The 24,160-nt window shown below is 43.5% G+C and overlaps 6 protein-coding genes across 7 annotated transcripts; 3 read left to right on the top strand and 3 right to left on the bottom strand.

Annotated features, from left to right (window-relative positions):
• Positions 1-815: 815 nt before the first annotated feature.
• LOC112878745 (AT-hook motif nuclear-localized protein 7-like) lies at positions 816-5,406 on the bottom strand. Its single transcript, XM_025942961.1, has 6 exons — positions 5,039-5,406; positions 4,489-4,952; positions 3,170-3,237; positions 2,864-2,995; positions 1,595-1,759; positions 816-1,450 (listed from the first exon to the last, which is right to left on the bottom strand). The coding sequence occupies exons 2-6, from the start codon at positions 4,919-4,921 to the stop codon at positions 1,133-1,135; spliced, it is 1,116 nt and encodes a 371-aa protein (XP_025798746.1). The 5' UTR covers positions 4,922-4,952; positions 5,039-5,406; the 3' UTR covers positions 816-1,132.
• Positions 5,407-9,059: 3,653 nt separating this feature from the next.
• LOC112879517 (3-isopropylmalate dehydratase large subunit, chloroplastic) lies at positions 9,060-13,480 on the top strand. 2 transcript variants are annotated; one of them, XM_025943794.1, is made up of 14 exons: positions 9,060-9,223; positions 9,299-9,430; positions 9,540-9,863; positions 9,989-10,057; positions 10,135-10,251; positions 10,687-10,761; positions 10,850-10,927; positions 11,017-11,112; positions 11,222-11,271; positions 11,852-11,906; positions 11,994-12,125; positions 12,290-12,337; positions 12,435-12,593; positions 13,140-13,280. In XM_025943794.1, exons 1-14 carry the CDS (start codon positions 9,170-9,172, stop codon positions 13,278-13,280), a joined length of 1,530 nt encoding a protein of 509 aa, XP_025799579.1. In that variant the 5' UTR covers positions 9,060-9,169. The 2 variants fall into 2 exon arrangements, with proteins under 2 accessions (XP_025799579.1, XP_025799572.1); XM_025943787.1 differs by having other exon boundaries at positions 9,170-9,430; positions 13,140-13,480.
• A 128-nt stretch (positions 13,481-13,608) lies between these two features.
• Positions 13,609-15,665, top strand: LOC112879538 (protein ALP1-like). The gene is made up of 2 exons (XM_025943816.1): positions 13,609-14,770; positions 14,863-15,665. Exons 1-2 carry the CDS (start codon positions 14,288-14,290, stop codon positions 15,562-15,564), a joined length of 1,185 nt encoding a protein of 394 aa, XP_025799601.1. The 5' UTR covers positions 13,609-14,287; the 3' UTR covers positions 15,565-15,665.
• A 122-nt stretch (positions 15,666-15,787) lies between these two features.
• On the bottom strand, positions 15,788-17,659 carry LOC112879550 (uncharacterized protein At2g29880-like). The gene is made up of 4 exons (XM_025943826.1): positions 17,556-17,659; positions 16,959-17,077; positions 16,484-16,873; positions 15,788-16,396 (listed from the first exon to the last, which is right to left on the bottom strand). Exons 1-4 carry the CDS (start codon positions 17,576-17,578, stop codon positions 15,831-15,833), a joined length of 1,098 nt encoding a protein of 365 aa, XP_025799611.1. The 5' UTR covers positions 17,579-17,659; the 3' UTR covers positions 15,788-15,830.
• Positions 17,660-18,363: 704 nt separating this feature from the next.
• LOC112883918 lies at positions 18,364-19,293 on the top strand. The gene has a single exon (XM_025949188.1). The coding sequence runs from the start codon at positions 18,364-18,366 to the stop codon at positions 19,291-19,293; it is 930 nt and encodes a 309-aa protein (XP_025804973.1).
• A 296-nt stretch (positions 19,294-19,589) lies between these two features.
• LOC112879559 (protein LOW PSII ACCUMULATION 2, chloroplastic) lies at positions 19,590-21,844 on the bottom strand. The gene is made up of 3 exons (XM_025943837.1): positions 21,393-21,844; positions 20,566-20,719; positions 19,590-19,893 (listed from the first exon to the last, which is right to left on the bottom strand). Exons 1-2 carry the CDS (start codon positions 21,778-21,780, stop codon positions 20,580-20,582), a joined length of 528 nt encoding a protein of 175 aa, XP_025799622.1. The 5' UTR covers positions 21,781-21,844; the 3' UTR covers positions 19,590-19,893; positions 20,566-20,579.
• Between the last annotated feature and the right edge of the window lie 2,316 nt (positions 21,845-24,160).

Here is a 24,160-nt window from a genome sequence, read left to right as displayed (position 1 = left end):
AAGTGAGCTCCTTTCTGATTGCAAGAAAAGGAAAAAGGCATGCTTTTGTTCCTAAACACTCTGCTGTTCAGAACTTACTGTCACCGCAAATTGCAGATCACTATAGCGTTGATAGTACAATAGGAATTAGCATTTGAAACTCGTTGCCCAAAGCCCGGGAAATCTCTTGATTTCCACTGTGTTGACCTATGAATCACCGATACTTCACTAACCCAGCCGTACCCGTATCCGATACTCCGATACTCTCTCTGTACTACCACTGTCGTTTTTAAACTCTCGTATCGCCGTACCCGTATCGCGTATTGGTGATACATAGGTGTTGACAAAGAGAATATGATTCTTGTACGATCATGAATTTCAGTCTTTGAACGTACAGAAGATGATAAACCCAAGCTAGCTAAGCCTCTCTTGGTAGTTTTAAATAGAAGCAACAAGAGCTCTCCTCTGGCGGGGGCATCAGCATGCTCTCAACTGCTTTCGCCGACAATGACGCCACCGTCCTCCCACTCCCAGTCCTCCTCGTCTTCCCTGTCCTCCTCGTCTTCACTGTCCTCCCAGGCATCCTAATCTTCCCCGTCCTCCTCGTCTTCCTCCTTGATCGGAGTCGGCGGTGGAAGACCGCCCCTAATCCATCAGCTCAGCTTCCAGAGGATAGGACCATGGCGATTAATGGATCAAGGGAACAAAATCGAAAAAAAAAAGTGCATGGCTGGCGGATCTGAGGGAGAGGATCGGAGAACGGCGAGGTTGGAGAAGAAGCTTACCAGTTGGCCCATTCGCATATCTGTTTCAGTTCATGATAATGACACACAAACTTGATACTAGGATGGATGTATAAGCGTCGTGCAAATAAAATGTCAACACCTAATTAATACTAAGAGCTATAGTAGCATGCATCTTCACGCGCCTGACAATGTGCAAGTAAATCAATCCATTTTGTACTGAAATGGCATCATTGAGGGTTGCTGAATTACTGAATTATATTCCCTATAAACTGCAGGGCCCTGATTGTCATCAGAGAGCTAGCTATCCCTGAAGGACTGCATCATGCAAGTGGTTCAATCGGCCGGCACGCATGTGATGGAGATTGATGTGCAAGCCGATCGACGAGCCGCGGGATGATCCGCAAGCCTCACCCACCGGGGACGGTGACTTTGGCCTCAGACGCCGGCGGCGGCGTCTTCCTCGCCTGATCGGGCGCCGCCGGCTGCTGCGGCGCAGGCGCCGTCCAGTTCTCCACCTTGAACACCGCCGCCGTCGAGCTCCCTTTCGCCGTCCCGGACCGCAGGTGCTGGCTGCCGCTGTACGAGTCCTCCATGTCGCCGCTGGAGATCGTGAACCCGACGGTCGCCGGCGTCGGCGCCGGCGAAATTGTCGTGATCTCGATGACCGGCTTCTTGTTGGCGTTCTGGTCCAGCTGGTAGCTCGGGAGGAAGCTTCCTACCACGACCTGGCACGCACGACGCCATCAGGTCGCGAATTAACAAACATGCATCGATGAGTCGTCATGGACCAGCGACTATATAGTTAATCATGCAATTAACCATAATGTAATTCATTTCACGTGCATTTATAGTTCGGTGCGTTCACGTACCTGGACAGGGCTAGCGGCCACGAGGAGGCCGGCAACTCCGCCTCCGATGACACGACCGTCGGCGGCCGCTAAGGAGACGCTCATCCCACCGGAGCGGCTTCTGGTGGCGCCGCCGTTATCGGACGGAGTGAAAGATCCAGACAAGGAGAGCAGCTCAAACCGGCCCTTATTTAACATGGTGCAGTGTCAGCAAAAAATCATTACAGAATATAGAATAATTGTTTTTTCAGAGATCGAGGATTCACAAGTTTCTGTCTAAATAGCACCCATTTTCTAGAAGAAAAGAGGAAAGGGCAACTCCAACATGTTACCACTATTTGCATAGCATATAACACACATACAAGCACTATCAAACAATGGGACAGCTGGGCACATTATTTTCCCGCGACTATATACACTAACAAGCAACGACACATGACTAAAGCATATGTATAATTCAATATGTGTATAGTTTCTCTGCAGCTTCTTTGTGCTGGATGTGCTACTAGTTTCCGCCGACTTTATTTCCGTGCATTTACCTTTCATCACAAAGAGTGGAAAGGTCCTGATCATGATTTGGCCCTATTCAATCAAAGTCAAACCATATGAATATTCTACAACACCACATATATGGTGTGACTTTCAATTTGACCACCTTGGTTTTCAATTTGTACTTGCTCTCAATTCGCAGTAGCATTTCTACTGGGCTGCTATAGCCACTGATACAAGGACTGATTGCTTACTAAATTTAGTTCTACGATATGCAATTTGAGATTTAGTGGGGTACAACACATTGTAAACCAGTACCTTGTAGAATTCTTCTGCCATCAGCATTTCTCCTACTAGCAAAGCTATTACTAAACTTTTGAACTGATACTACAGATGACCAATTAAATAATCTAAATCTGCAAAGATGCTTCAGCACATATTAACTGCAGAGGACTATACGATATTAATTTTAGAGGGAAAGCCACAAAAGTTTGCTTATTCAGTTACGCAGGCCATGCACAATTTCTATGGAGCACTTTATCTGTTGAATACTTGAATACCGAGGCACAGGCAAACAACAAAATCACCATATAAGGCTGTGAAGAGTATTGATTTAGTTCTGGAGGCCAATTGATGGCCATAGCTCCCTCCCCTTTAAAGGAAATGCAAAATTAAAATAAAAGAATGACACACGAATATGATAGCTAGCATGGAAGTAACATTGCCAAGTAAGAACTAAACTTCATCTATTAGCTTCAACTACTGACATGTATATAACTTCAGAAGTCAATATGGACAAACCTCATAAGTAACTGTACCACCTAAGGTGTCCTGTTGACGCAGTGTAACATTTGCAATCACACCATTGGCAGATAGAATGCAAATTGCCCTTGGACCTTGTTGGGAGAAAGATATGACCTTCATATTGACATCCTAGTAAATAAATAAACAACGTTATGAACTCTCTCCGTAAAAAAAGATGTCTGAATTCCACAGAATGCTAATTCAAGACCAATGGGTACCAATAGAGAAGCAAATATACAGTATAGTTCATCAAGCTATTAAATAGGAATATTTTATCAAGTAGATGAAATACATGATGCTTACCTCACCAGCAGCAACATTAATGATATGAGGTGTAAAATTTGCACCAGAAGCACAAGCTACCAATTCACCTGCCAACCAATCAAAGAATATCATGTTTCTGAAATGGAGGGAGACAGAACTATCAGGAAAATGTTCACTTTGGTAATTCCATGCCTTCAATTTATCAATCATGGAGGGGGTACAAGAAGTACACCTGGCAGCCCTATTATATAAGCAACAATCCTATTCAACTAATGCATCATAAGTTCACAACTGCTGTTTTCCCTCATGCCCAGATGGGCAATCTGTATACGTAGTGTTCTAACACCAAAGGAAAAACAAGGAGGAACAGCGACAAACAGTTACTGTAGCAGAACCGACAATGTAGTGTAGCAGAACCTTACAGTAATCTCCCTGGTCTTTGTAAGATAAATCTATGAGTTATCCTATCAATTATCTGTCTGCCCATGCCAAACAGTTAATAACCTAAGAGTTTCATGCAAAAAGACAACATTGCAAATAATTCCCAAAATGCGGATATATATTTCACACGAAACCCATGCCCATCCACTCAAGCAACCAAACGATATATCTGTTTTCCTCCAAAAGAATATGCTTCCAAGAGACATCAACTTATTTAACATCGCTATCAACCATATTTTCTGTCCAACTACAAGTAGATAAATAGGCTTCCGAGCCACTCAATTGCATCATCTATGACAACACATCAATCACATATATAATATGAGTGTTTACGCTAGTGAGGTTACAAACTTCCAATGCATTTGCCAATCTGCAGCAATCAGGCAGGATCCGTGAACAGGCATGGCAGTTCCACTTTCACTTGTATTTCTTTCTGGAATAAGGTGTTAGTACAGCTGCACAAGAACTAAGGCTTGAAATCGCAATCATCCCTTGATCAATTCGATGGATGTTGCATAAGTAGGTTGCCAGCGTGTCACAGATGAAGGATGAAAGGGTGCAAGTCCGAAGCCACTAGCAAACCACAAATAAAAGACGACATGGATACCCAACCAGCGCCACGTCTTCAGAGAACATGAGCACTACTGAAATATCTCTAGTACTGGTACCTGAACTGAAACTAGGCTGCATGTCTCTTTCAGAGTTTCAGTTCACCTACCTAGAATAGCAGAGCCCTCACCAACTATGCTCCGACAAAACAGAGTTTCTTTGACTAAAACAAGTTGCGACCTTTCAGATTTGGCCCCAAATTCCGATCTCAGATCAAAATTGAACGAAACTACGGGAAAATTTCTCAAAATTAAAAGAGTAATAAGTAGTCCAAGAGATGCGAGGAAGCCGAGGAGGGCAGGACGTACCGAGTGGCCCGAGCTGTGGCTGCGGCCCCGGCGCTGACACGACCACCGCAGCAGTGGGCGCGGCGGCCGTCACTGCCACGGATATTGGCGTCGCGCGGCTGACGAACCCCACCGGGCGGCCCCTGCCCCTCTTCATGACGGCCCCGACGGCAGCAGCCGGCGTGTACTGCGCCCCGCCCGCGTCGTCCGGCACCGACGCCGAGATCGGTGTCGCATTCAGCGGCCGCAGCAGGCTCCCGTCCGGCCCGTATTTCCGCGGCCTCCCCCGCTTCCTCTTCCCGTCTCCTCTCCCAGCAACAGCCGCCGGCACCGCTGGCGCGGCCGTAGGAGCAGCCGGCGCAGGCTGAGAGCTCGCCAGCGTCGGTGTCGTCGCCGTCTCCGGCGCCGGCTGCTCGGCATCAGCCGCGGCCGGCGAAGCCTCCGTTGTCGCCATCGTGGACTCTTCTATGAACACTACCTCGCGCCTGGTCGGGCCGTGACCATCAGAGTCCTCCGCTCTGCTCCTCTTCTTCTCACAAGCGCGATCACGAAGCTGAAGGCCTGAACTCACCTGGAATTCAGACTCCCGACCCTGAATTCAGAGCCCAGACTCGGAGGACGGACTCTGCAAGCTAGCCGCCGATGCGGTGCGGTTCTCCGGCGAGCTTCGCCTCGCCGGCCGTATTCCGGCGAGAAATTCAAGAACAGAGGCGACAAGGGGAGAGATGCAAGGAAGGAGACGAAGAGATGGGAAATGCGCGAGGAAATAAAAGGGATCGATTGGTGTTAATTTAAACAAGGACAGAAAGTATTTAAAAATATTTTGCAAATGGACGGAGTTTTTAAAAAAATTAAGTTTGTTCGGTTTGGTGATTGGGGTTAAATTAGTGGGGGTTTTTTATTGGAAAAAATATTGGTGGGGTTTATTGTTTAATTGTTTCCTTGTTTTGTATCGTCTAGAGGGCGAATTTTTAATCCCCGTGGTGCCAATTTCGAAATATGCGGTGTGACGCCGAATTAATTTATATTTTGGTGTGTCTTTCTGGCTAGGTCCTTGATGATTTAAGAAATTGCAGACCAGAGAAGGAGTTGGTGGTGTTTGAAGTTTTGAACCCTTCCGGATTTCACATTCATAGGCTTCAGGGCGTGTATGAACAAGACAAGAGTCCTGTCAAGCATATTTTGCCCCTTCTTTCATTTTATTCTGTTGTAAGCATTGCACAAAAGCATTCAAGTGCAGATTGACCCCGTTGTACATTATGCATGAACTTATATTAAAATTTTACAGCAAATTTTGTCTACTCCATGGTGTTTTGAAGAGTATTAATTTATATGTATTAGGCACAATATGTCTTTCAACCATATTGACCATAACGGATACATGACTCACAATTCACAATTCCGTTGCAATTAATTCCAGTCTTGGAAAGTTAAGCTAATGCTTCATGTCCTAAACTTGCACAAAGACAAGTCTGTTTCCGCAAAACAGCCTATATTGACGTTTCCCTAAAATTGCGCAAAGACAGGTGTGTTTCCGCAAAATACCCTTTTATATTGATGTTTCTTTGTTAAAGCTCTAATTTATAGCCTAGCTAGCGACGGAAACATTAAGAAATGTATGTAAAGGGCATATATGTGGAAAGCAAAAGTCTGACTTTCATTAACCAAATAAATTTATACGAATAATTTATGTGAAGTTTCTTTGGTGGAAAAGAGCCTCTTGCCCACCACTTAACTACTTCTCATCTGACTTGATAGCTATTAAATTAATTATCTAAAACAAAAAATAGGTAACTTTTTGCTGGCACCGCACATGCCTATGTAAAATGATGGCAATCAAGAAGGCTACAGGTAATTAATTATCGTATTTAATTACCATAAACCCTCATGTCATCCTGGCTCACCGTGCTCGCTTACCCTTTTTAAATTCTTGAGAGGTTCGCACTCTAGATGATCTATGTAAAAGATAACATCGATGTAATTCACAAAAGAAAACATAGATACAAGGTGATTCCTAGTCACAAATCATCATCGCTTTGCATGACAATAATCATATGGTAAAATATCCTCTCGTTTCCCTACCCAATATCGACGTATTATTGACCAAATGGAGTTAATAATTACTTGGTTATGACTACAAGATATATCATTGAGGCAGTTGGATATGACGATATTATTGTTATCTTAAGCTTGGATCGATGATAACACCTTCCGATAAATATAGAAATCAACTTTGCACAAGAAAAGTCAGTACATGCCAAACTAGCTTTAGCCCAAGTGGCAACGATTAGATTATCCTATTCGATGGCCATATTTCAATAGCACATCGATTTCAAGTGTTGTACAATAGTTAATTAGTTTGGTTCGTTCCCACAAAGAAAAGTTGAATCTTTTGGTTAAAGAAAATTAAAGGAGAGACCAGTTAAGCTCTACTCTTTTAATCAAAACTGCACACTAACTAGCTAGTTACTTCCACAAGTATGTTAGGTGCTTTCCTAGACAAACTATTTTTGACCAGTGCAAGCTAGTCAATAGTGCATAGTTAGATCCCAGGCTAAATTCATTTTCCTTACCATGTTATGGCTTTTTTAATATTTTCTAAATATTAAAATGCATATTTGTTTATCATATATTGTAGTTCTTTATGATTATTCGGGAAGGGTGTAGAAGCGCTTAGTTAATTACGATCCCCAAAGTATTCACATGCATCTGGGCCCAATTTCTCGCAGCCGAATTATATATATATATACACACACATACCAGCACATGGTGAAAAAATACTAAGCTATGGAGGCTTAATTTGACCGAATTATATTGTAAGTGGGGCCAAATTTTGACCGATTTGATATGATCAATAGGACAAGATTACAGTATCTTTTTTTACGCGAATTATGGATTTGGGTGATCTACGTGGTGCAAAAATTATACTATTTTTCGATATAACTTTAGCCAGTGTGACGTGGTAATAGTATTACATTATTTCCAAAGGAAATGATGCCGATTGGCGTGTTATTGTTCCCCCTCTCGCTGCCAAAAGGGTTTTTAAAATCACGCGCCACATGACGTGTTCCTGTTTGTCCATTAGTTTACACCCCCATGCATGTACCAGATAAGTCCTGCCCAACGGCCTTATCTTTTCCAATTTTTTTCTCCATATAAAATAGCTGTTCTCTATAGTGTATTGAGAATCTAGGTTTTTTTATTTATTTCATTTGTTTATCCCTATGGACTGATGCAGTTTCAAATATTTCTTTTTTGTTTCAATTCTGATTGCTTTGTCTCTAGAGCTCGCAAATGCGATGCGAGCAATCGCCGGTGGCGGCGGAAAATCCAAAGCTCATATGCAACAATATGGTTTAGAATCTTTTTAGAACAAGGGAATTCCACAATTTCGAGATGAAATCGCGCTGTTTTCTTGCGATATTCTCGTGGAATTCCAGCTTTCGGTACATTTTGGGCTTCTGTTCTAAAGCCGTAGCCACTTTATTTGGGCCGGTCGTCCGCGGGCTGGCAAGTTGGTATGCGTACGGAGAACGCAAGATGATGGACCGCGTGAGCGTATTCACGGGCTGACAAATGAGCAAACGTAGGGGCCAAGTTTTTTAAAGCTGTCCAGGAGTCGTCCCTATCTGGTGGTGTTTGTGTTGGAAAATGGCTCTAGAGCTTGGGGGATGTGCTGAGCTTTGTGTGGCCAGACTGTCAGTCTGTCACTGGGTCCCACAGCTGTTCTTCTTGGCCCCTAGAAAACCCAAGAAAAATCTAACACGTGTGTCTTGTAGCACGTGTTCTCTGATCGTAGTGTGTCCAGGCCTTGTTTCTTTTGCTTGGGCACATAAACAATCAGAGTCTCGACTACTCGAGAGTAGCGCCCAAGCAACCATACTGTCCAAAAACGAATCAGGCAGATACCAAGGAGTAACATTCTTACCAATAGTTGAGTAAAGTTTGTTAGGCTAGTTTTTAGTGAAATTCAGAACCAAAGCCATCAAACACAAACTGTTGCAAACCATAACCCGGCATCGACGATTTAACCTTCTAGTAAGAATTTACTAAATAGCATTAACCGTGAGATACTACTTGCGTAGTGGCGTTCGTTGTTGTAAAAAGTATTGCTGATTAAAAATTAAAATGATGAGATAGAAACGTTCCAATGTTTTAACAATAATGCTCAAACTATACATAAATTTAGTATATAAAATCAATAGGCATGTAGAGCTCTTCTAGGAATGGACAAAAATACAAAGATCAAATTATACTTTTGAAGACTTTCTTATAAAAAAATGCACATTTACATGCCACAAAATCCTTAGTAAATGTGTCTTTTTTCGCTCTGTCAAAGCAAAGCTGAAACAGTTTTTTTACAAGAAAACTTAAGCAGTTGAGATGGTATATTACTCCAGATCATACCGACATCAAAGCCGTGCTCGTTTTGCAGACCAATCCATCGCCGCCCGATCTCGATCCAAGGCTCCACGTTACGCTCCTTACCTCTCTGTCTCCCACTACAAATGAGCCCCCATTCCGCCGGTAGCCCGCTACCACCTCCTCCCTACCTCACCCGGTGGCCCCACGGGCCCACGCGCCGCGCCACCCCCAATCCCGACCCCTCCTGACCCCTCCTCCTTGACCTGACTGCCCCTCGACCCCCGCAGGCTGTTCGACGCTTCGCCTCGCCCCGCCCGCGCGCCGCCACCGCCACGCCATGGCCTCCTCCGTCTCCGCCGCCGCCAAGGCCTCCGCCGCCTTCGCCCACAAGGTCCGTCCCCTCCTCCCCCTTCCGCCCCCTCCCACCTCGCGTCCCGTCACTGATCGGCTTCCTCCCCTGTCGCAGAAGGAGCTCGCCGCGGCGGCGCCGGCGCCGACGCAGCACCGCGCGGGCTCGGGCCGCCGGAGCAAGCCATGCCGCGTGCGCGCCGTCGCCTCGCCCGCGCGCGCGCCCCGCGCCCCGTCGTCCACCGGCTCGGTACGCCCGCTGAAACCCCCCGACTGTTAACGCGCCTCTTCTGAATGTTGCTGCTCCCGATGTCGCGCTTGATGTACCTACGCGCCGCCTCTCCTGAATCTCGCCTCAGGTGAAGACCGCGATGACGATGACGGAGAAGATCCTGGCGCGGGCGTCGGAGCGCGCGGGACTGGAGCCCGGGGAGAACGTGTGGGTGGACGTCGACGTGCTCATGACGCACGACGTCTGCGGCCCCGGCACCATCGGCATCTTCAAGAAGGAGTTCGGGGGGGACGCCAAGGTCTGGGACCGCGAGAAGGTCGTCATCATCCCGGATCACTACATCTTCACCAGCGACGAGCGGGCTAACCGCAATGTCGATATCCTCAGGGACTTCTGTATGGAGCAGAACATCAAGTACTTCTATGACATCAAGGACCTCAGCAATTTCAAGGTATGGTTGCCCATTTGCTTGTCGTTTCATTCAATTGATAACTTAGCTTGCCTGCCTCGTGTCAAATTGAAGTTCCTATCAAAGTTTTTCTTCCTGCAGAAGTTACATTTTCGAGTTGTTTGCAGGCTAATCCAGACTACAAAGGTGTCTGCCACGTTGCACTTGCTCAAGAAGGCCACTGCCGACCAGGCGAGGTACCTTACTGGCTGTACCAAGTTCAGGTAATCTGTGATTTTACCTACAGGATGGACTAACTCCAATTGTTGTCTAGGTTCTCCTTGGTACTGATTCTCATACATGCAATGCTGGAGCCTTTGGTCAATTTGCAACTGGAATTGGAAACACTGATGCAGGTTTTGTGTTGGGCACTGGAAAGGCTCTTCTCAAGGTATGCCCAATGTTTTCATTACCTCCAAATAAATTTCAGAAACAGTCTTACAGAACAAATAAAATAAAAAAGTAAAGACATTTATTTGTGGGGTATAGGTGTGGTGTGTCAGGAGATTTCATTGATGTGTCAGGAGATTTGCATAAATTTAGCTTCAGGCCAATGAGACTTTATCAACTTTGTTTAACATAAATCAAAACCAAAGAATAAATTTATCAGTAAAATGTTATTATCGTTTGCACTGACTTGCATTTTGTCAAAATACAACAATAATAGAAACATCGAATGTAGTATCCAGTTATATTTATGTATTAGTTATGTGTTTCACTTTTGTTTTGTACATCCTCTTATCACTTTCTCATATATCGCCGATACACTTCAGCCACTTCCAGAAAAAAAGAACACAGTGTTTTGATATGTTAATCTTATTTTCAGGTGCCACCAACTATAAGATTTGTGCTAGATGGAGAAATGCCACCTTATTTACTCGCAAAGGATCTGATTTTGCAAGTAAGCCAACAAGCTATGTTAAATTTGTTGATCTCTTTGGATTTAATTGTAGTCGGGACTTCTTATTCTTGTTAATTGCTACTTACAGATTATTGGTGAGATTTCTGTATCTGGTGCAACCTATAAATCCATGGAGTTTGTTGGATCAACTGTGGAGAGTCTAAGTGTGCGTTACCTGCTCAAAGATTAGCTTAATTAATTGCCACACTAATACGCTGTGTAACATTGAACTAATTCTTTTCATGCGCTTGCTAGATGGAAGAGCGAATGACATTGTGCAACATGGTTATTGAAGCTGGTGGAAAGAATGGTGTTGTGCCTGCTGATGAGACTACATTTAAATACCTTGAGGTACAGAATTAACCTCTTATATAACATTCCAATAACCTATGAGATAGCGACTGCTCAAAACAATTTGCAAAAGTTTTTTCATGATAGCTGTCATATTGGTATACTGCAGGGCAAGACATCAGTTGATTATGAACCTGTCTACAGTGATGCTCAGGCCAGGTGATTATAGACTGCCCTTGCTTTTCTGGTCCTTTAGATCATGCTATGCTTTGATTTGCATATTAGAATTTTAAAGTTATTTCTCTTACGGAGACATGACTCCTTGTTAGACAGCATTGAAATTCAAGAATAAATGGATAAATAGTACTATTCAACAAGTTTGTCCTTGCTTTCTGAACTTCTTATGGTTTTCTGAAAATTTGATTATGTTATGCATATATACAAGAAATAGAGTGTTGCCTAGTGTTTCCCTTCACAATTTTTTTTAAAGATAGGACACTCCACTTCAAAAGAAAGCAGTATAACATTTGCACAGACCATTTTTGCTGGGAACACCAGCTGAGGATAGCACCACCAAACATTCAGCTAAAGCATTGCCTAACTTTAAAAAACATAGATTTTCCTATCTCAAACATTCAGCTAAACCACTGCCTAACAGTAGCAGCACCAAACATTCAGCTAGACAGTTTTTCCGTTGCAACTTTTGAGCTTGGATTTTCTGTGTGATTTTTTGATATGGCATATGGATAGGCTATTGATTTCTTTGTTCTTTTATTTGATCGAGTTCTTTTTTCTTCAGATTTTTTAGTGACTATCGGTTCGATGTATCCAAACTGGAACCAGTAGTTGCCAAGGTTTGTTAATGTAATCTATTGAAAATCTTTACCTTGGATTTGTTGGTTTTCCTATAAAAAACAAGTGATAATCTTCATGAACTGCAGCCACATTCACCTGACAACCGTGCTCTAGCAAGAGAATGCAAAGATGTCAAGATTGATCGAGTCTATATTGGTTCTTGCACTGGTGGTAAGACGGAGGACTTCCTTGCTGCTGCAAAGGTGTTCCTAGCTTCAGTAAGAATCTTGAACCCTACCATGGTGTATATGCAAGTTGGATGATACTCTGATGATACCCGTTGTGTACTTGAAACTTGTACTTTATGCATGTACTTGCTATCTTTCAAAATCATTTTATTCCATGACTACTTGACTAACTGCAAACTTTTGTCTTAATCCAGGGCAAGAAGGTTAAAGTTCCCACATTCCTTGTCCCTGCGACACAAAAGGTAAATTTACTACCTAGAGTAAAAATATCCTGAAGTAACACTGTAACATCCTATAAACTTGTTCATATTCGCTAAAACAAATGTGAAATCTCTGCAGGTGTGGATGGACTTGTATAGCCTCCCTGTACCAGGATCTGGTGGCAAAACTTGCTCCCAGATATTTGAGGAGGCTGGATGCGACACACCAGCTAGCCCTAGTTGCGGTGCTTGCTTAGGTGGCCCTCGTGATACATATGCACGCATGAATGAACCGATGGTAAGAATCTTATGCGCATCTTGAAGAATTTGTGTAAAATAGGCTTGGTACTTAGTGTATACCTGGGGCAAGGCCACTATGGTTTTATGTACATAAATTAGTATGATACCTTAATTCTTGAAAGATAAAATAATTTATCTTGTGCCCATACAAATTTCACACCGATGACTGTGGCTACCTGATGTTCCGCATATGCTTACTTGAGTACAGAATTGCTACCATGGTCTCACTTATGTGCTATGTTGCTGTTCTAATGTTTTCGAATAATAATGGCTGGAAACACTAAACAAAAATTCTCCCTTGGTAGACCTGAGCTCCTCCCTAGAATACATTAGTATTTAGCACTAGACTCTTCCTTTGGGGGTGCATTTTCTTTTTTTCCCCTAACAGATGTTTACGACAGTTGAAACTACAAGTGCATTGGAACCTTTTATCATTGATTGAAGTCCTTAGTCTGTGAAGGCAAACATCAAGTTTAAAATTCTATTTTGTCGACATTGACAGTTATGATGAATTAGATTTCAACCACTTATAATCTGGATGCAGGTCTGTGTGTCCACGACGAACAGGAACTTCCCAGGCAGGATGGGACACAAGGAGGGGCAGATCTACCTGGCATCCCCCTACACGGCGGCCGCCTCGGCCCTGACTGGGTATGTCACAGACCCCAGGGACTTCCTCATGTAACGACCTTGAAACGGCAGAGTTCATGATGTAACAGAATGCCTGTATTACTGTTTTTTTCGTGTTGAACCTTAGTTTAGACGTGTCTCTGGATGACAAATAAGCAGTTTTACCTTGCTGGCGACTGCAAATCGAGAGGTTGGCATGTATGGTTTTGCATTATTAAAAGTTTACTGTCAAAAATAAGCATGATTGTTACACAAGGAACATGCATTCATCTACATACCAGCAGCATCTCTTCTACAGAATCCTGAAAGACTTGGGCTCGTGCGGGTAGTTCTAACAAACACTTAATGTGCTGAAGTGGACAACAATCACCGTCACGAGAAATCTATCAATTGTTTAGTTCAGATCCGTATGCACTATGCATGGTTTTATTGCCCACATCAGCAATTGTTAAGCTCAAATCCGTATGCATGGTTGTTATTGTCCACATCAGCACTCAAGTAGAGTCTTCGCAGAGCTTGTTTGTCATATGCAGCTTCTGAACTTACTATTAGGCCCCCTTTGGAACGTAGGATAGGAAAAATGCAGGAATAGGAAAAACATAGGAATTGAGATGGTAGATGTTTTGAATCCTACAGGAATTGAAACCATAGGAATTGAGATGAGAATACCTTTGATAGCACCATAGGAAAAATAAAGGAATCACCCTGCTTTGATTTTGAATTTGAAAGAAGCTACTAGCCGTTGCAGCAAGCTATCAGTTGCCTTGTATTTGCATGTTAGCCGTTGCCTTGCTAGCTAGCTGTTGCCTTACAAGACCGTTGCCTTTGTATGCCTTTATAAAGCACTAGCTTATATATTGCAACACAAAGAAGCGAAACTTGCTTCCTTCTTCAACAAACAAAGGCAATCTGGTGAGTCACTTAGCTCTTCATGCATACTTAACAATTTTTCTGCATATATGTTAGTCATGATGGTAGATGTTTTTCTTGTGCTTAATTCATTCCAGGCAATAGCAGTTGATAAAAGAAGCTAGCAAAGTGTTATTTTTGGTTGTCACTTTCATGGATCGAAACTATCAAAGAAGGTCACAAAATGAAGATGAGTTCATACTTTTCGTTTTCCCGACTTTAGAAAGCAGTTCATCACAACCATCTACAAAGACACCTATGCACACATCCAAACTTTCAGGAGCATCTCGTGTTCAAGAAATCTTAACTAGGCATGAGATCCTAAGTAAAAGAAATTTCCGTATGGAACTTAGTGTTTTTCATGCTTTGGTACACAAGCTTCGTGAGAAACAACTCCTTACTGATTCAAGAGTTGTCTCGGTAGAAGAACAAGTTGCTATATTTTTATATGCACTAGCAAAAAATGCAAGTAACGAGACATTGGCAGATTTCTTCCAACACAGTGGAGAAACAATAAGTCGATACTTTGGAGCTGTGCTTGATGCAATTACACAGCTAACATGCATATATATTCGTCCACCGTCTCTACATCCACATCAGATCTTGAGAAGACCAAAATTTCACCCCTTTTTTCAGGTATAAACAAATATATAATCCAGTTGTTATCTTAGAATTTCAAAATATCTATCATATGAACAGCAATGAATATTAAATTTCTTTTTATGCAGGATTGTGTTGGCTCTATTGATGGGACACATATGCCAATGATACTTCCGCTGGAACAGCAAGAACCTTATAGGAATAGAAAGCAAACAATTTCTCAAAATGTGATGCTAGCATGCGATTTTGATTTGAAGTTTGTCCACGTACATGCCGGTTGGGAGGGATCCGCTTCAGATGCAAGAGTTCTACAAGATGCACTTGATCATGGCCTAGTAGTACCACCTGGTAAATTTTTTCTTGTGGATGCTGGTTATGCAAACACAATACAGTTCCTTGCACCGTATCGTGGAACAAGGTATCACTTACAAGAACAAGGAAGAGCCAATCAAAAGCCTCGGAATTACAAGGAGCTGTTTAATCTTCGACATGCACAACTGAGAAACCATATTGAGAGATCAATTGGTATATTGAAAATGAGATTTCCTATACTAAGGACTGGCTCACACTATCCTGTTGATAAGCAAGTTGATATATCAGTTGCTTGTTGTGTTTTACACAACTTTATACGCCTACATAATGGAGATATGCAGTGGCCAACTAATTCCAATGATGAGTTAGATCCAGAACAGGTTGTTGAAATGCCAAGTGGTGACCACAACTATAACAGTGATATACAGAGATTTAATAATTCTAGAGAAGCTGGAAATCAAAAGAGAGATGCTATAGCACATCAGATGTGGGAACAATATGTAACTCACAGGACTTAAATATTGTACTGCTACAAATATTGTACTCTTACTATTGTACTGCTAGAACAATATGTAGCTCACAGGACTTAAACATTGTGCTGCTAGAAATATTGTACTCTTACTATTGTACTCTTACAAAAGTATCACAAAATACTGTCAAACAAAAGCATCAGTGCAACCAGCCCCATTAGTTTTTTCTCAGCCTGCAAAAGTACCACAAAATATTCCCAAACAAAAGTATCACAAAATACTCCCAAACAAAAGCATCAATGCAACCAGCCCCATTAGTTTTTTTCAGCCTGCAAATGCCCAATCTCCCTTTTAACCCAAGCCAAACGAATTGCATCACCTTGAAATGATAAGAAAACTTCCCTGTTATTCTTGTTTTGGAAAATATCAGAAGCCAATAATATATCCCCCATTTGTAGATCATTTAAGCTTTCAAGCACCGTGATGCACTTGTTGATGCTGTAAGGATCCTCCAATTTCTTTTCCTCAATAGCAGCAAATCTATCAATTTCTTCCCTTTTTAGCTTTAGGTACCTCTCATGAAATCCTTCTTCAGGACTACAAGATTTAGTCTTTTGTTTCTTTCCACGTCGAGATTCCGTACCTTCTAAAGGTGTCGGTGTTGAGCTAGGAGGAGTTTTCATGTGCTGCACAGGAGTCACACCAGCCTCTTCATCAAAAGGAAACTGCAAACCAGAATCAAATTCAGCAGGCCAAGTAGGAGACGGTGATTGATATGTCACAGCTGCTGATGCTTGTTGAGTTGAAGGATTTGATGCGTTCTTTGCCTTGTTTGCATAATGATCCATACCATGACGAGTCCTCCCTTCTGCATAACGACCTGCACAATTACATTGCAAGACTGGTGAAAAAAAGAAATTACAGCTCCTGTTTGAGAATAAAACTTTTTGTTGGTCCAAAATCTCACCATCATAGAGTGCAAATAAATCATCAAAATATGGAAATGATTTATCTTGCCAAGTGAGGGCATCAGAATTGTTCTTGCGAGCAGCAAAATTAGCCCAAACATTTGGAGGTGCCGTCACCATCTTTCTCTCGCTGTCCCATCCAAAACCACTTTCTTCTTGTAATTCTTTCACAACACGATAATCCTTCTTTAAGTCCTGCTCCTTCTGTTTGACTTGGTTGAGAGTAAATGAACAACCAAACTTTGCATTCAAGCGACAAACAATATTTGTCCATGCCTCCTTACTCCAAGCATTATGTGTTCTAAAACCTGGCACATCATGATCTTTGAGGAGCCCAATAAGAAATAACTTCATCTCATGGCTCCATTTGGCTCTCTTAGGAGTGGTTCCTGTATTCCAGCATTCAACAATAGATATATACAAATTTACTTTACATTTTCAGTGTGCAAATGCAGTAAAAGTTAGAAGCATTACCAATTTCAGGAGTAGGCTCAGTAGTATCATGCTCTGTGTCAACATTCATGAGATCCCGTCCGTTAGACAAATCACCTTGAACAGCTATCTGTGCACGACCTCTACCCGACATCACCTCCCTAGAAGAACATTACAATGTAATTTTTCCCAGAAAAATTTTGGACCTTATCAAGAATGCCAAAATAAATGGAGCTGACCAAAATTTATAGTATATTTCACTGCAAGACTAGTGCGTCGTGTGCAACATAATTTTGTACTATATTTCACTACAAATTTAGAAATAATAAACATTTTCAAGAAGCAGAGAATCTCCATCAAGCGCATCGTGTGCATCAGAATATTATAATATATCTTACGGCAAACTTAGATATAATAAATAACTATAAGAAGAGAAAGCCTCCGTCAATCTATACTAGTGCATTCGTGGTGCCTGCATCTGAGCTAGTACATGCATCGTTGCCTCCGTCAAAACACCATATAGCCAAATACGGAAGTGCGCATGGGAAATCGATCATGCTTAGAAGCAGAGCCGCGCCTCAAATCAACTATAGTAAACAAAAGGGCAGCGCCGGCAGATGGGGAAGAACCTACGGATACCTGCAGTACTGGTTGGCCATCATGGGGAATGCTGCCTTGTGCTCTCCAATGGGAAACGAGGCCCTGTGGTCGCCATGGCCGTCGAATGGACAGGAGGCCGATGATGCTCAGATCTGATGGGGAAAAACGAAAAGGAAGCAACAAATCAGAAATCAAACATGGAAGAAGAGTACCTGCAGTGTTGATTAGCCTTCCCTGGTGGGGATGAATGTGGTCGCCGGTAGTCGACGATCTGAGAAGTGGATAGGTTTCGTCGTTGGTCACGATGGGAAGGGGAGTGGAGAGTGTGTGTTTTGTTTCTCCAGGGAGGGGAGAGTGTGTTTTTGTTTCTCCATCTCTTTTATTTCGCCAGGGGGAAGACGGAGCAGTATGCGTGAAAACAACGAGAAGCGGCGCGAAAGGGAGCAGAACGCGGTAATATTCCCACCAGGAAAAGTTCCAAGAGGTCAGACCTCTTGGTAACTTTCCTGTGAAATCACGCTAAAAAATGCATTCCTGTGGATTGTTTCCTACGTTTTTTTGATGAGCCAAAGGATCGGATAGGAAAAAATCCTAAGAAACAGTAATCCTACAAAATTCCTTTAAAAATCCTCCAATCCAAAGGGGCCCTTATAGTCCGAGTCCTGATTGGCTCGGGCAGGCAGATCGAGACGGCCTCTCCGTTGTACTTTGCACATATCTGAACTCTATTATCCGTTCCATATTGAACTCGATCTGACTGCACGCGAGGCTACACGGTCGCTATCTCTTCCTCCGACGATCCATAAATCCTAATAACTAGGTAGAATCATGACCAGCTACCCGTAACATGACTGAACTCGTGATTTCCTGTCTCTCCCCTCACGACTTTCCCGATGTTGCGGTGTGCGACGGCTCGTGCGGCGGCGGCGGCGGCTGCCCGTGCCTCCTCCACGCCGGGCTCTGCTGCCCCGACGACCCGCTGGACACCATCATGAACAACCCCGACTTGTTCAACGACGACCTGCCGGAGGACGTTTTCATAGCCGCCGCGCTACCGCCGCCGCACCGGGGAGTGCTGCCCACCGGGGGCGGCAAAGAGGTCCTCGACGTGGACGCTGCCGACGACGTTGGTTGCCGGGACGGGGCCGCTTGCTCCGACGGCGCGCCACGGTTGCCGCCGGCGGTGCACGCCGCGCTGTCGGACAGCTCATGGACGACCACGTCCAGTTTGGAGACCGAGTCGCCTCCGCCGCCTGTCTCGCGGCTCGTTGTCCCGAGGAAGAAACGGGACACGTCCGTCAAGCGCCGCAAGCGGTTGTGGTCGCTGGATATGCCAAGCGTCCCCGCGTCTCGCGACAGCGCTAGCGGAGGTGACGGGGACCAGGACGGCCGCCGCAGCGTCGACGGCGGTGTCCGCCCGCGCCTGCTCGGGGCGCGGCCGAGGAACACGCGGACCCAGCAGAGGGCGTGCAGGCACTGCGACAGCACGGAGACGCCGCAATGGCGCGCGGGGCCGGACGGGCCGGGCACCCTGTGCAACGCGTGCGGCATCCGCTACACGATGAACAAGCTGCTGCCCGAGTACCGGCCGTCGACGAGCCCGAGCTTCCGGAGTGACAAGCACTCGAACCGCCACAGGAAGGTGGTCAAGCTAAGGGAGACGAAGCAGGTACTAAAAGAGAAGAATGTCAATATGCTGCCGGCGCCAAACTATGGTGATTTCATGGATGTTTGTAAATATATATCCACAGGTCAATCACATCCAAAAACAATTTAATTAATTGTAGGCTATTAATAGTTCTTGGTTTGGATTCTGAAGATTCGTGGATGTTCAGTTGTAAATACATTGATTTCATTGTAAATTCCATAGTAATATGAATGTTTTTCTTTTTGTTTATAAGGGATTGGCAATGATGGGTAGTATATTATATTCAGATTGGTTCCTGTACCATGCCTTTATATCCAGATTTAATTTGTTTCATGAAGCTCGAATGGTTTAATTTGATATGAGATAGAGTGTGACAGGGGGAAATGGCAAAACTGCTTTCATGTTTATTTGGTGCAAAAGAAAACTGATCTGAAACACTGTATATGCCACATTTATTCAGTTACAATGTACAAACGACCCGTAATATTATATAGGGAGCATAATCACGAAAATGCACCTTCAATGTCATCAATAGATCGATTTAATCAAGTTAAACTCTGACAGCAATGCTCTACACAACCACAACGAACCTCTACAAGCTGATTAATCCCAAACACCGATATACAACTGAACTTCATACAGATTACAACACCAATCTACTTCTCTGCCACCCATCTTCTGCCGTAATACTTCATACATAGCGTGCATCTCAACTTTGCTCCAAATATGCTGCATTTGATCAGATACAATTAGCAGGATTACATCGTGGTCTTCGAAAAAAACTTAAAAACATGAAAAGGTTAGCATGGAATGCTGCATCTGATCAGGTAAAATTAGCGGGTCCACCAGAGGCTGGAAATGAGTCAGAGACATATGCCGTGGTATATGGACAAAACATGAAGAACTTAGTATGGAACATCAATTTTTGGACAAATGAAAACTGCTAGGGTGCATTATTATATCAGGGAAGTCAGGAAACCATAAAGCACTATTTTTCCACAACTTTGGTCTAGGTAATTGTAATATTAAACATTCGAAAAAAGGTAACTATGAATACAAAAAGCCTTAGTAATGATTATGAACCTCCTTTTGCTTAAAAAAGTTAGCTCTTAGTGTAGCATCCAGAATCTAACTCTAAAGGACTTGCTGTGCATTGTTACTCGTTTATCGCTTCTTCATTTGAGTATTCATCAAGTGCAGGATTTGTAATAGGTTGATACCTCAGCATCCTATCTAATTAAGAAAATTTATGTATTCCATGCATGAAACAAGTTATATGGCAAAAATATCATTTTTGTGGCGAGGAAGTACATAGCATATCACAAAATGTAGACTAAAGCGTGAAGAAAATTAGGATAAGTAAATCTCGGAAATTCGCAAGATGATTATATCTAGTCCCACCTTTGTGTTGTTACCTAGCTTTTGCTTTTCTCACTTTCAAAGTATTTGAGGACACCATATCCAACCGTACCCGCCAAAAACAGAACAACTGTTGGAGTGAACGATGGATAAAGGTACTTGACAAAAAAGTTGTCATACTCCTCCGGCAGAAATCCTGCATATAACATATACAAGTTTAAGACATGACTTACTTGGTTCAACAGTTCTGCAGTATCAAAATCCTTGGCATATAATTACTGGATGAGTCAAACCCACAACTCAACTATTAGTTACTAGTTAGGTGACCTGATCTTAACTAAATTATTGCTTCTGTTGCTGGACATCCTCTCTCATTTAGATGATCAAAGTTAAATGGTTTCTTTGGTACTTTTGTGCTTCATGCTACACTTCCTCGGATCATTCCTGCACCAACATTTTCCATTTGAAAATTCTCGAGACAGGAGTATTAGATTGTGATTTCATTTAGGTGTTTCCGCATTTGAACGTGTGTTATCTACTCTAGGATGGGTTAAAAAGTTTGGCCACGTGACAGCACACAGAATGATGGTGTGGAAAGCAACCAAAATGCCACCATCATGACAATTTTTCTTCAATTCATCAACAATTGCCACAACGAAAGCTTTAATTAATCGTCTATTAATGTAGTTATGTACTAACAGAGCTCAACACTACAGTTCCTCATTTGGGGATGTTCAATACTACATTCAGGTAATACGCCCTGGCAGGTGCAAGCAGAATGCTAAACTGAATTACCATCACCATCCACCAATAAGCAAAGCGAATGCAGCATTGTAAGTTTGAGACCAAATTGCTGCTGTATATATTACCGGAGGCGGCGAGCGCGATGCCCTCGACGAGGATGATGATGCCGAGCCCCAGCCATGCGAGGAGGAAGGCGTTCTCGTTGGCCTGTCGCTGCCGCAGCTCCTCCTCCGTGGGCCCCTTCCCACCGGCGCCCCCGGCCTTGGACGCCGCCTCCTGCTGCTGCTGGAAGATCGACGCGCTGCCCGCCGGGGCGCGGCGGACCACGGGGGCCGGAGGCTCCAGCGCCTTGCTATCCTTGTCCTGGCCGGCTCTCTTGCTGCCGCTCTTGGGCTTCTTGTCCTTCTTCTTGCTCCCGGCGCCCGAGGTAGAGGCGATGACGCGGAATAGCGGCGTTGCGCGGAGAAGGGGAAGGCCGGCGCGGGGGACGAACGCGGTGGAGGGAGACGCCATGGCGACGGCGTTCTGCTTCTGCGGCGACGGCGCGGCCGCGCGCAGCTTATCCGCCACTTCGGGGGCTGGGCCGGAGAGAAGAGTCGGGCTAGGCCATGTGAGGTGGGGGCCCGAGGCTTCTGATCCATGCGTATATGGGCCGGTAAAATTGAGCCCAATTGCTTCATGTGGCATTAGCTTAGCTCCACTGCTTTCCTGAAGCATGCATAATCTCATGCCGAAATTTAAAAAAGGCCACGCATCTTCTGTCCGGAGCACTTTTTTAGGAAGAGTCTGTCTGTCTGAATAACTTATTTTCCATCTACGAATAAGGGTAAATTATAGTTTACATTCATGTTAGGCAATAAAAAACTTTATCATAAATGTGAAAAAAAATGTTTTCCTATTTTCCCCCAAAAATAATGGGCATGTTGTAAATTTCAACATTTTCTTAAGGCAAATAGTGGGACTCGAACTGTCGCTGATGTTAGCTGATGATGAAAAATAGTTTTAAATTTGTTTGAATTAAACAATGTTGCGTTGTTGTATTATGGACTAGTTTTCTGAGAAGCAGAAGACGACACCTCCAATGTACGCATCTGTATAGTTAATCATAAGTGGTTATGATTGATGTGCATTGTAGATATAAGATATCCGTGTGTGATTTTCTTTCGAGAAAGAAAGTAGATGCATTAGTTGTCACCACTGAACTTATGCATAGGGATTATTAGCTTCACTTGTTTGTTTAAAGGCCTGTCTCCCAACAAATCATGTTGTTCCCCTCAGGAGAGAAAAGGAAAAAGGGAACAAATAAAATAAAGAGAGGTTAATTAGTTGTGTACTCGCAACAAACTTCTGTATAAAATATAAGTACGTATTTTGTTTTATTAGGATAAGACTTGTACAATCATCACATATTTTTTATGATACGCAAAGTTAATATTATTATACTCACGTTAAAATAAGAAATAGGTATATCGCAGAAATGACACATAGGGTAATTGTTAGTTAAAAACTTGTAATAATGAAACGAATAAGCTTTATAACTTTCACGAGGTACTGTTTCTTGGAGGAAGAGGGTAAGAGGTATACATGCATGATCGACAATATTGTGATAAAAAAAATAGCTATGGTTATACGGGTAGCACTAGTTAAAAAGGAGAAGGCAAAAACTAGTGTGAGAGCAGCTATCTAGCACATGTGGTTTACTATTTTTTTTTTTTGAGCGGAGGAGACGGAGAGAAGCGCATGGTCGCTTTGGTTGACGGCTAGCTAGCTAAGATCACAAATAAAATCATATTCGTATCATATGCTTTCGGTGAAAAGCTAGGCAGCAAGCATTATCATTGCATTAGTGGATGGCGGCCCTGCTAACTCAGCATCAGTGGTCGTCGGCTTCGTGTGTCAAGGCAAACGTTTAACACGCACGGGCTGAGGAGCAAGTACAATGTACAAGAAGAGGACGGAGCTCAGCTCAGCAGCTGTCCCTTGACCTCAGACATGCATCTCACCAACTAACTTTTGAGTACAATAATTTTGTTTTTCTTGCTTTTGTGCACATATGATATTATCCATGGCAAACAGTAACACATTGGCAGAAGGTAAAAAAGAAGAGAGATAGGGTCACCCGCCTCCTCGTGTCCTTTGGCAGATGCAGAGGCCGCCAACCAATAGGGCAGGCCGTCGCCGGAGGGCCTACGTGGCGCGCGGCCGTTGGCCGGAGAGGAGATTTGGGCCCCCACCAGAATCGACACGCGCCACCAACAGCCTCAGCTCCCAAATCCCCTTATCGCTTGGGGCGCGGCCACCCACGTCGCTGCGCCCGGTCCACAGGCACACACGCAGCTGCCCTCACATCACATGGGCCATGGCCAACTGTGTTTTTCTTTGATTGATTTTTAATTTTTTTTCTATTTTGACCAAACTGCAATTGGGGAGAGAAGGAGAAGAAGAAAGCCCTACTCCACTACCCAAAAGGAGTTCATTGGCAGGTGATTAGTCAATTAGTTGTGGTATGCGCACACAAAGCGTTTAACAAGTTGACCGGTCAATAGAACAATCTACCATGCTTGAAATAGCACTCTCCAAGGGCAACGAGTTTCACGCGTTAGCTGCTTTAGTGTTGGATTTGGTAGGATGTGATGTAAACCCTGTACAATAATTTTCTTACTCTACAAAGGAATGGGCTTACATTCATTTGCCCCCCCCTTTTTTTAATAATTTACACATGGGTTGTAGTTAGGCAAGCCTAGAGTGCAATCCTTTAATTCTATGCATGTTTAGATTCCTTAGAGCACCTTTTGTACCTTTAAGGAACGCCATGATAACATGGAACTCTTGAGAAAACAACTTCCCAACCAACAACTAATCACATGATATGATAAGCACACAACAACAGTAC

Source organism: Panicum hallii, chromosome 1 (assembly GCF_002211085.1).
Source record: "Panicum hallii strain FIL2 chromosome 1, PHallii_v3.1, whole genome shotgun sequence".
Lineage (NCBI taxonomy): Eukaryota > Viridiplantae > Streptophyta > Magnoliopsida > Poales > Poaceae > Panicum > Panicum hallii.
The sequence above is the reverse complement of the archived record's forward strand: the minus strand, read 5'-3'. Positions and strand labels throughout refer to the sequence as shown.

Coding starts and splice junctions, on each gene's coding strand:
- LOC112878745 (XM_025942961.1), bottom strand. CDS start 4,921: ATGGCGACAACGGAGGCTTCGCCGGCCGCGGCTGATGCCGAGCAGCCG. Junction 2,996..3,169: donor TTAATGTTGCTGCTGGTGAG/GTAAGCATCATG, acceptor TTTATTTACTAG/GATGTCAATATGAAGGTCAT. Junction 1,760..2,863: donor GTGGTACAGTTACTTATGAG/GTTTGTCCATAT, acceptor ATGTTAAATAAG/GGCCGGTTTGAGCTGCTCTC.
- LOC112879517 (XM_025943787.1), top strand. CDS start 9,170: ATGGCCTCCTCCGTCTCCGCCGCCGCCAAGGCCTCCGCCGCCTTCGCC. Junction 10,928..11,016: donor CAACTGTGGAGAGTCTAAGT/GTGCGTTACCTG, acceptor TGCGCTTGCTAG/ATGGAAGAGCGAATGACATT. Junction 11,907..11,993: donor TGGAACCAGTAGTTGCCAAG/GTTTGTTAATGT, acceptor CATGAACTGCAG/CCACATTCACCTGACAACCG.
- LOC112879538 (XM_025943816.1), top strand. CDS start 14,288: ATGGATCGAAACTATCAAAGAAGGTCACAAAATGAAGATGAGTTCATA. Junction 14,771..14,862: donor AATTTCACCCCTTTTTTCAG/GTATAAACAAAT, acceptor CTTTTTATGCAG/GATTGTGTTGGCTCTATTGA.
- LOC112879550 (XM_025943826.1), bottom strand. CDS start 17,578: ATGATGGCCAACCAGTACTGCAG. Junction 16,874..16,958: donor TGAGCCTACTCCTGAAATTG/GTAATGCTTCTA, acceptor GCTGGAATACAG/GAACCACTCCTAAGAGAGCC. Junction 16,397..16,483: donor TTTATTTGCACTCTATGATG/GTGAGATTTTGG, acceptor GTAATTGTGCAG/GTCGTTATGCAGAAGGGAGG.
- LOC112883918 (XM_025949188.1), top strand. CDS start 18,364: ATGACTGAACTCGTGATTTCCTGTCTCTCCCCTCACGACTTTCCCGAT.
- LOC112879559 (XM_025943837.1), bottom strand. CDS start 21,780: ATGGCGTCTCCCTCCACCGCGTTCGTCCCCCGCGCCGGCCTTCCCCTT. Junction 20,720..21,392: donor CATCGCGCTCGCCGCCTCCG/GTAATATATACA, acceptor TGTTATATGCAG/GATTTCTGCCGGAGGAGTAT.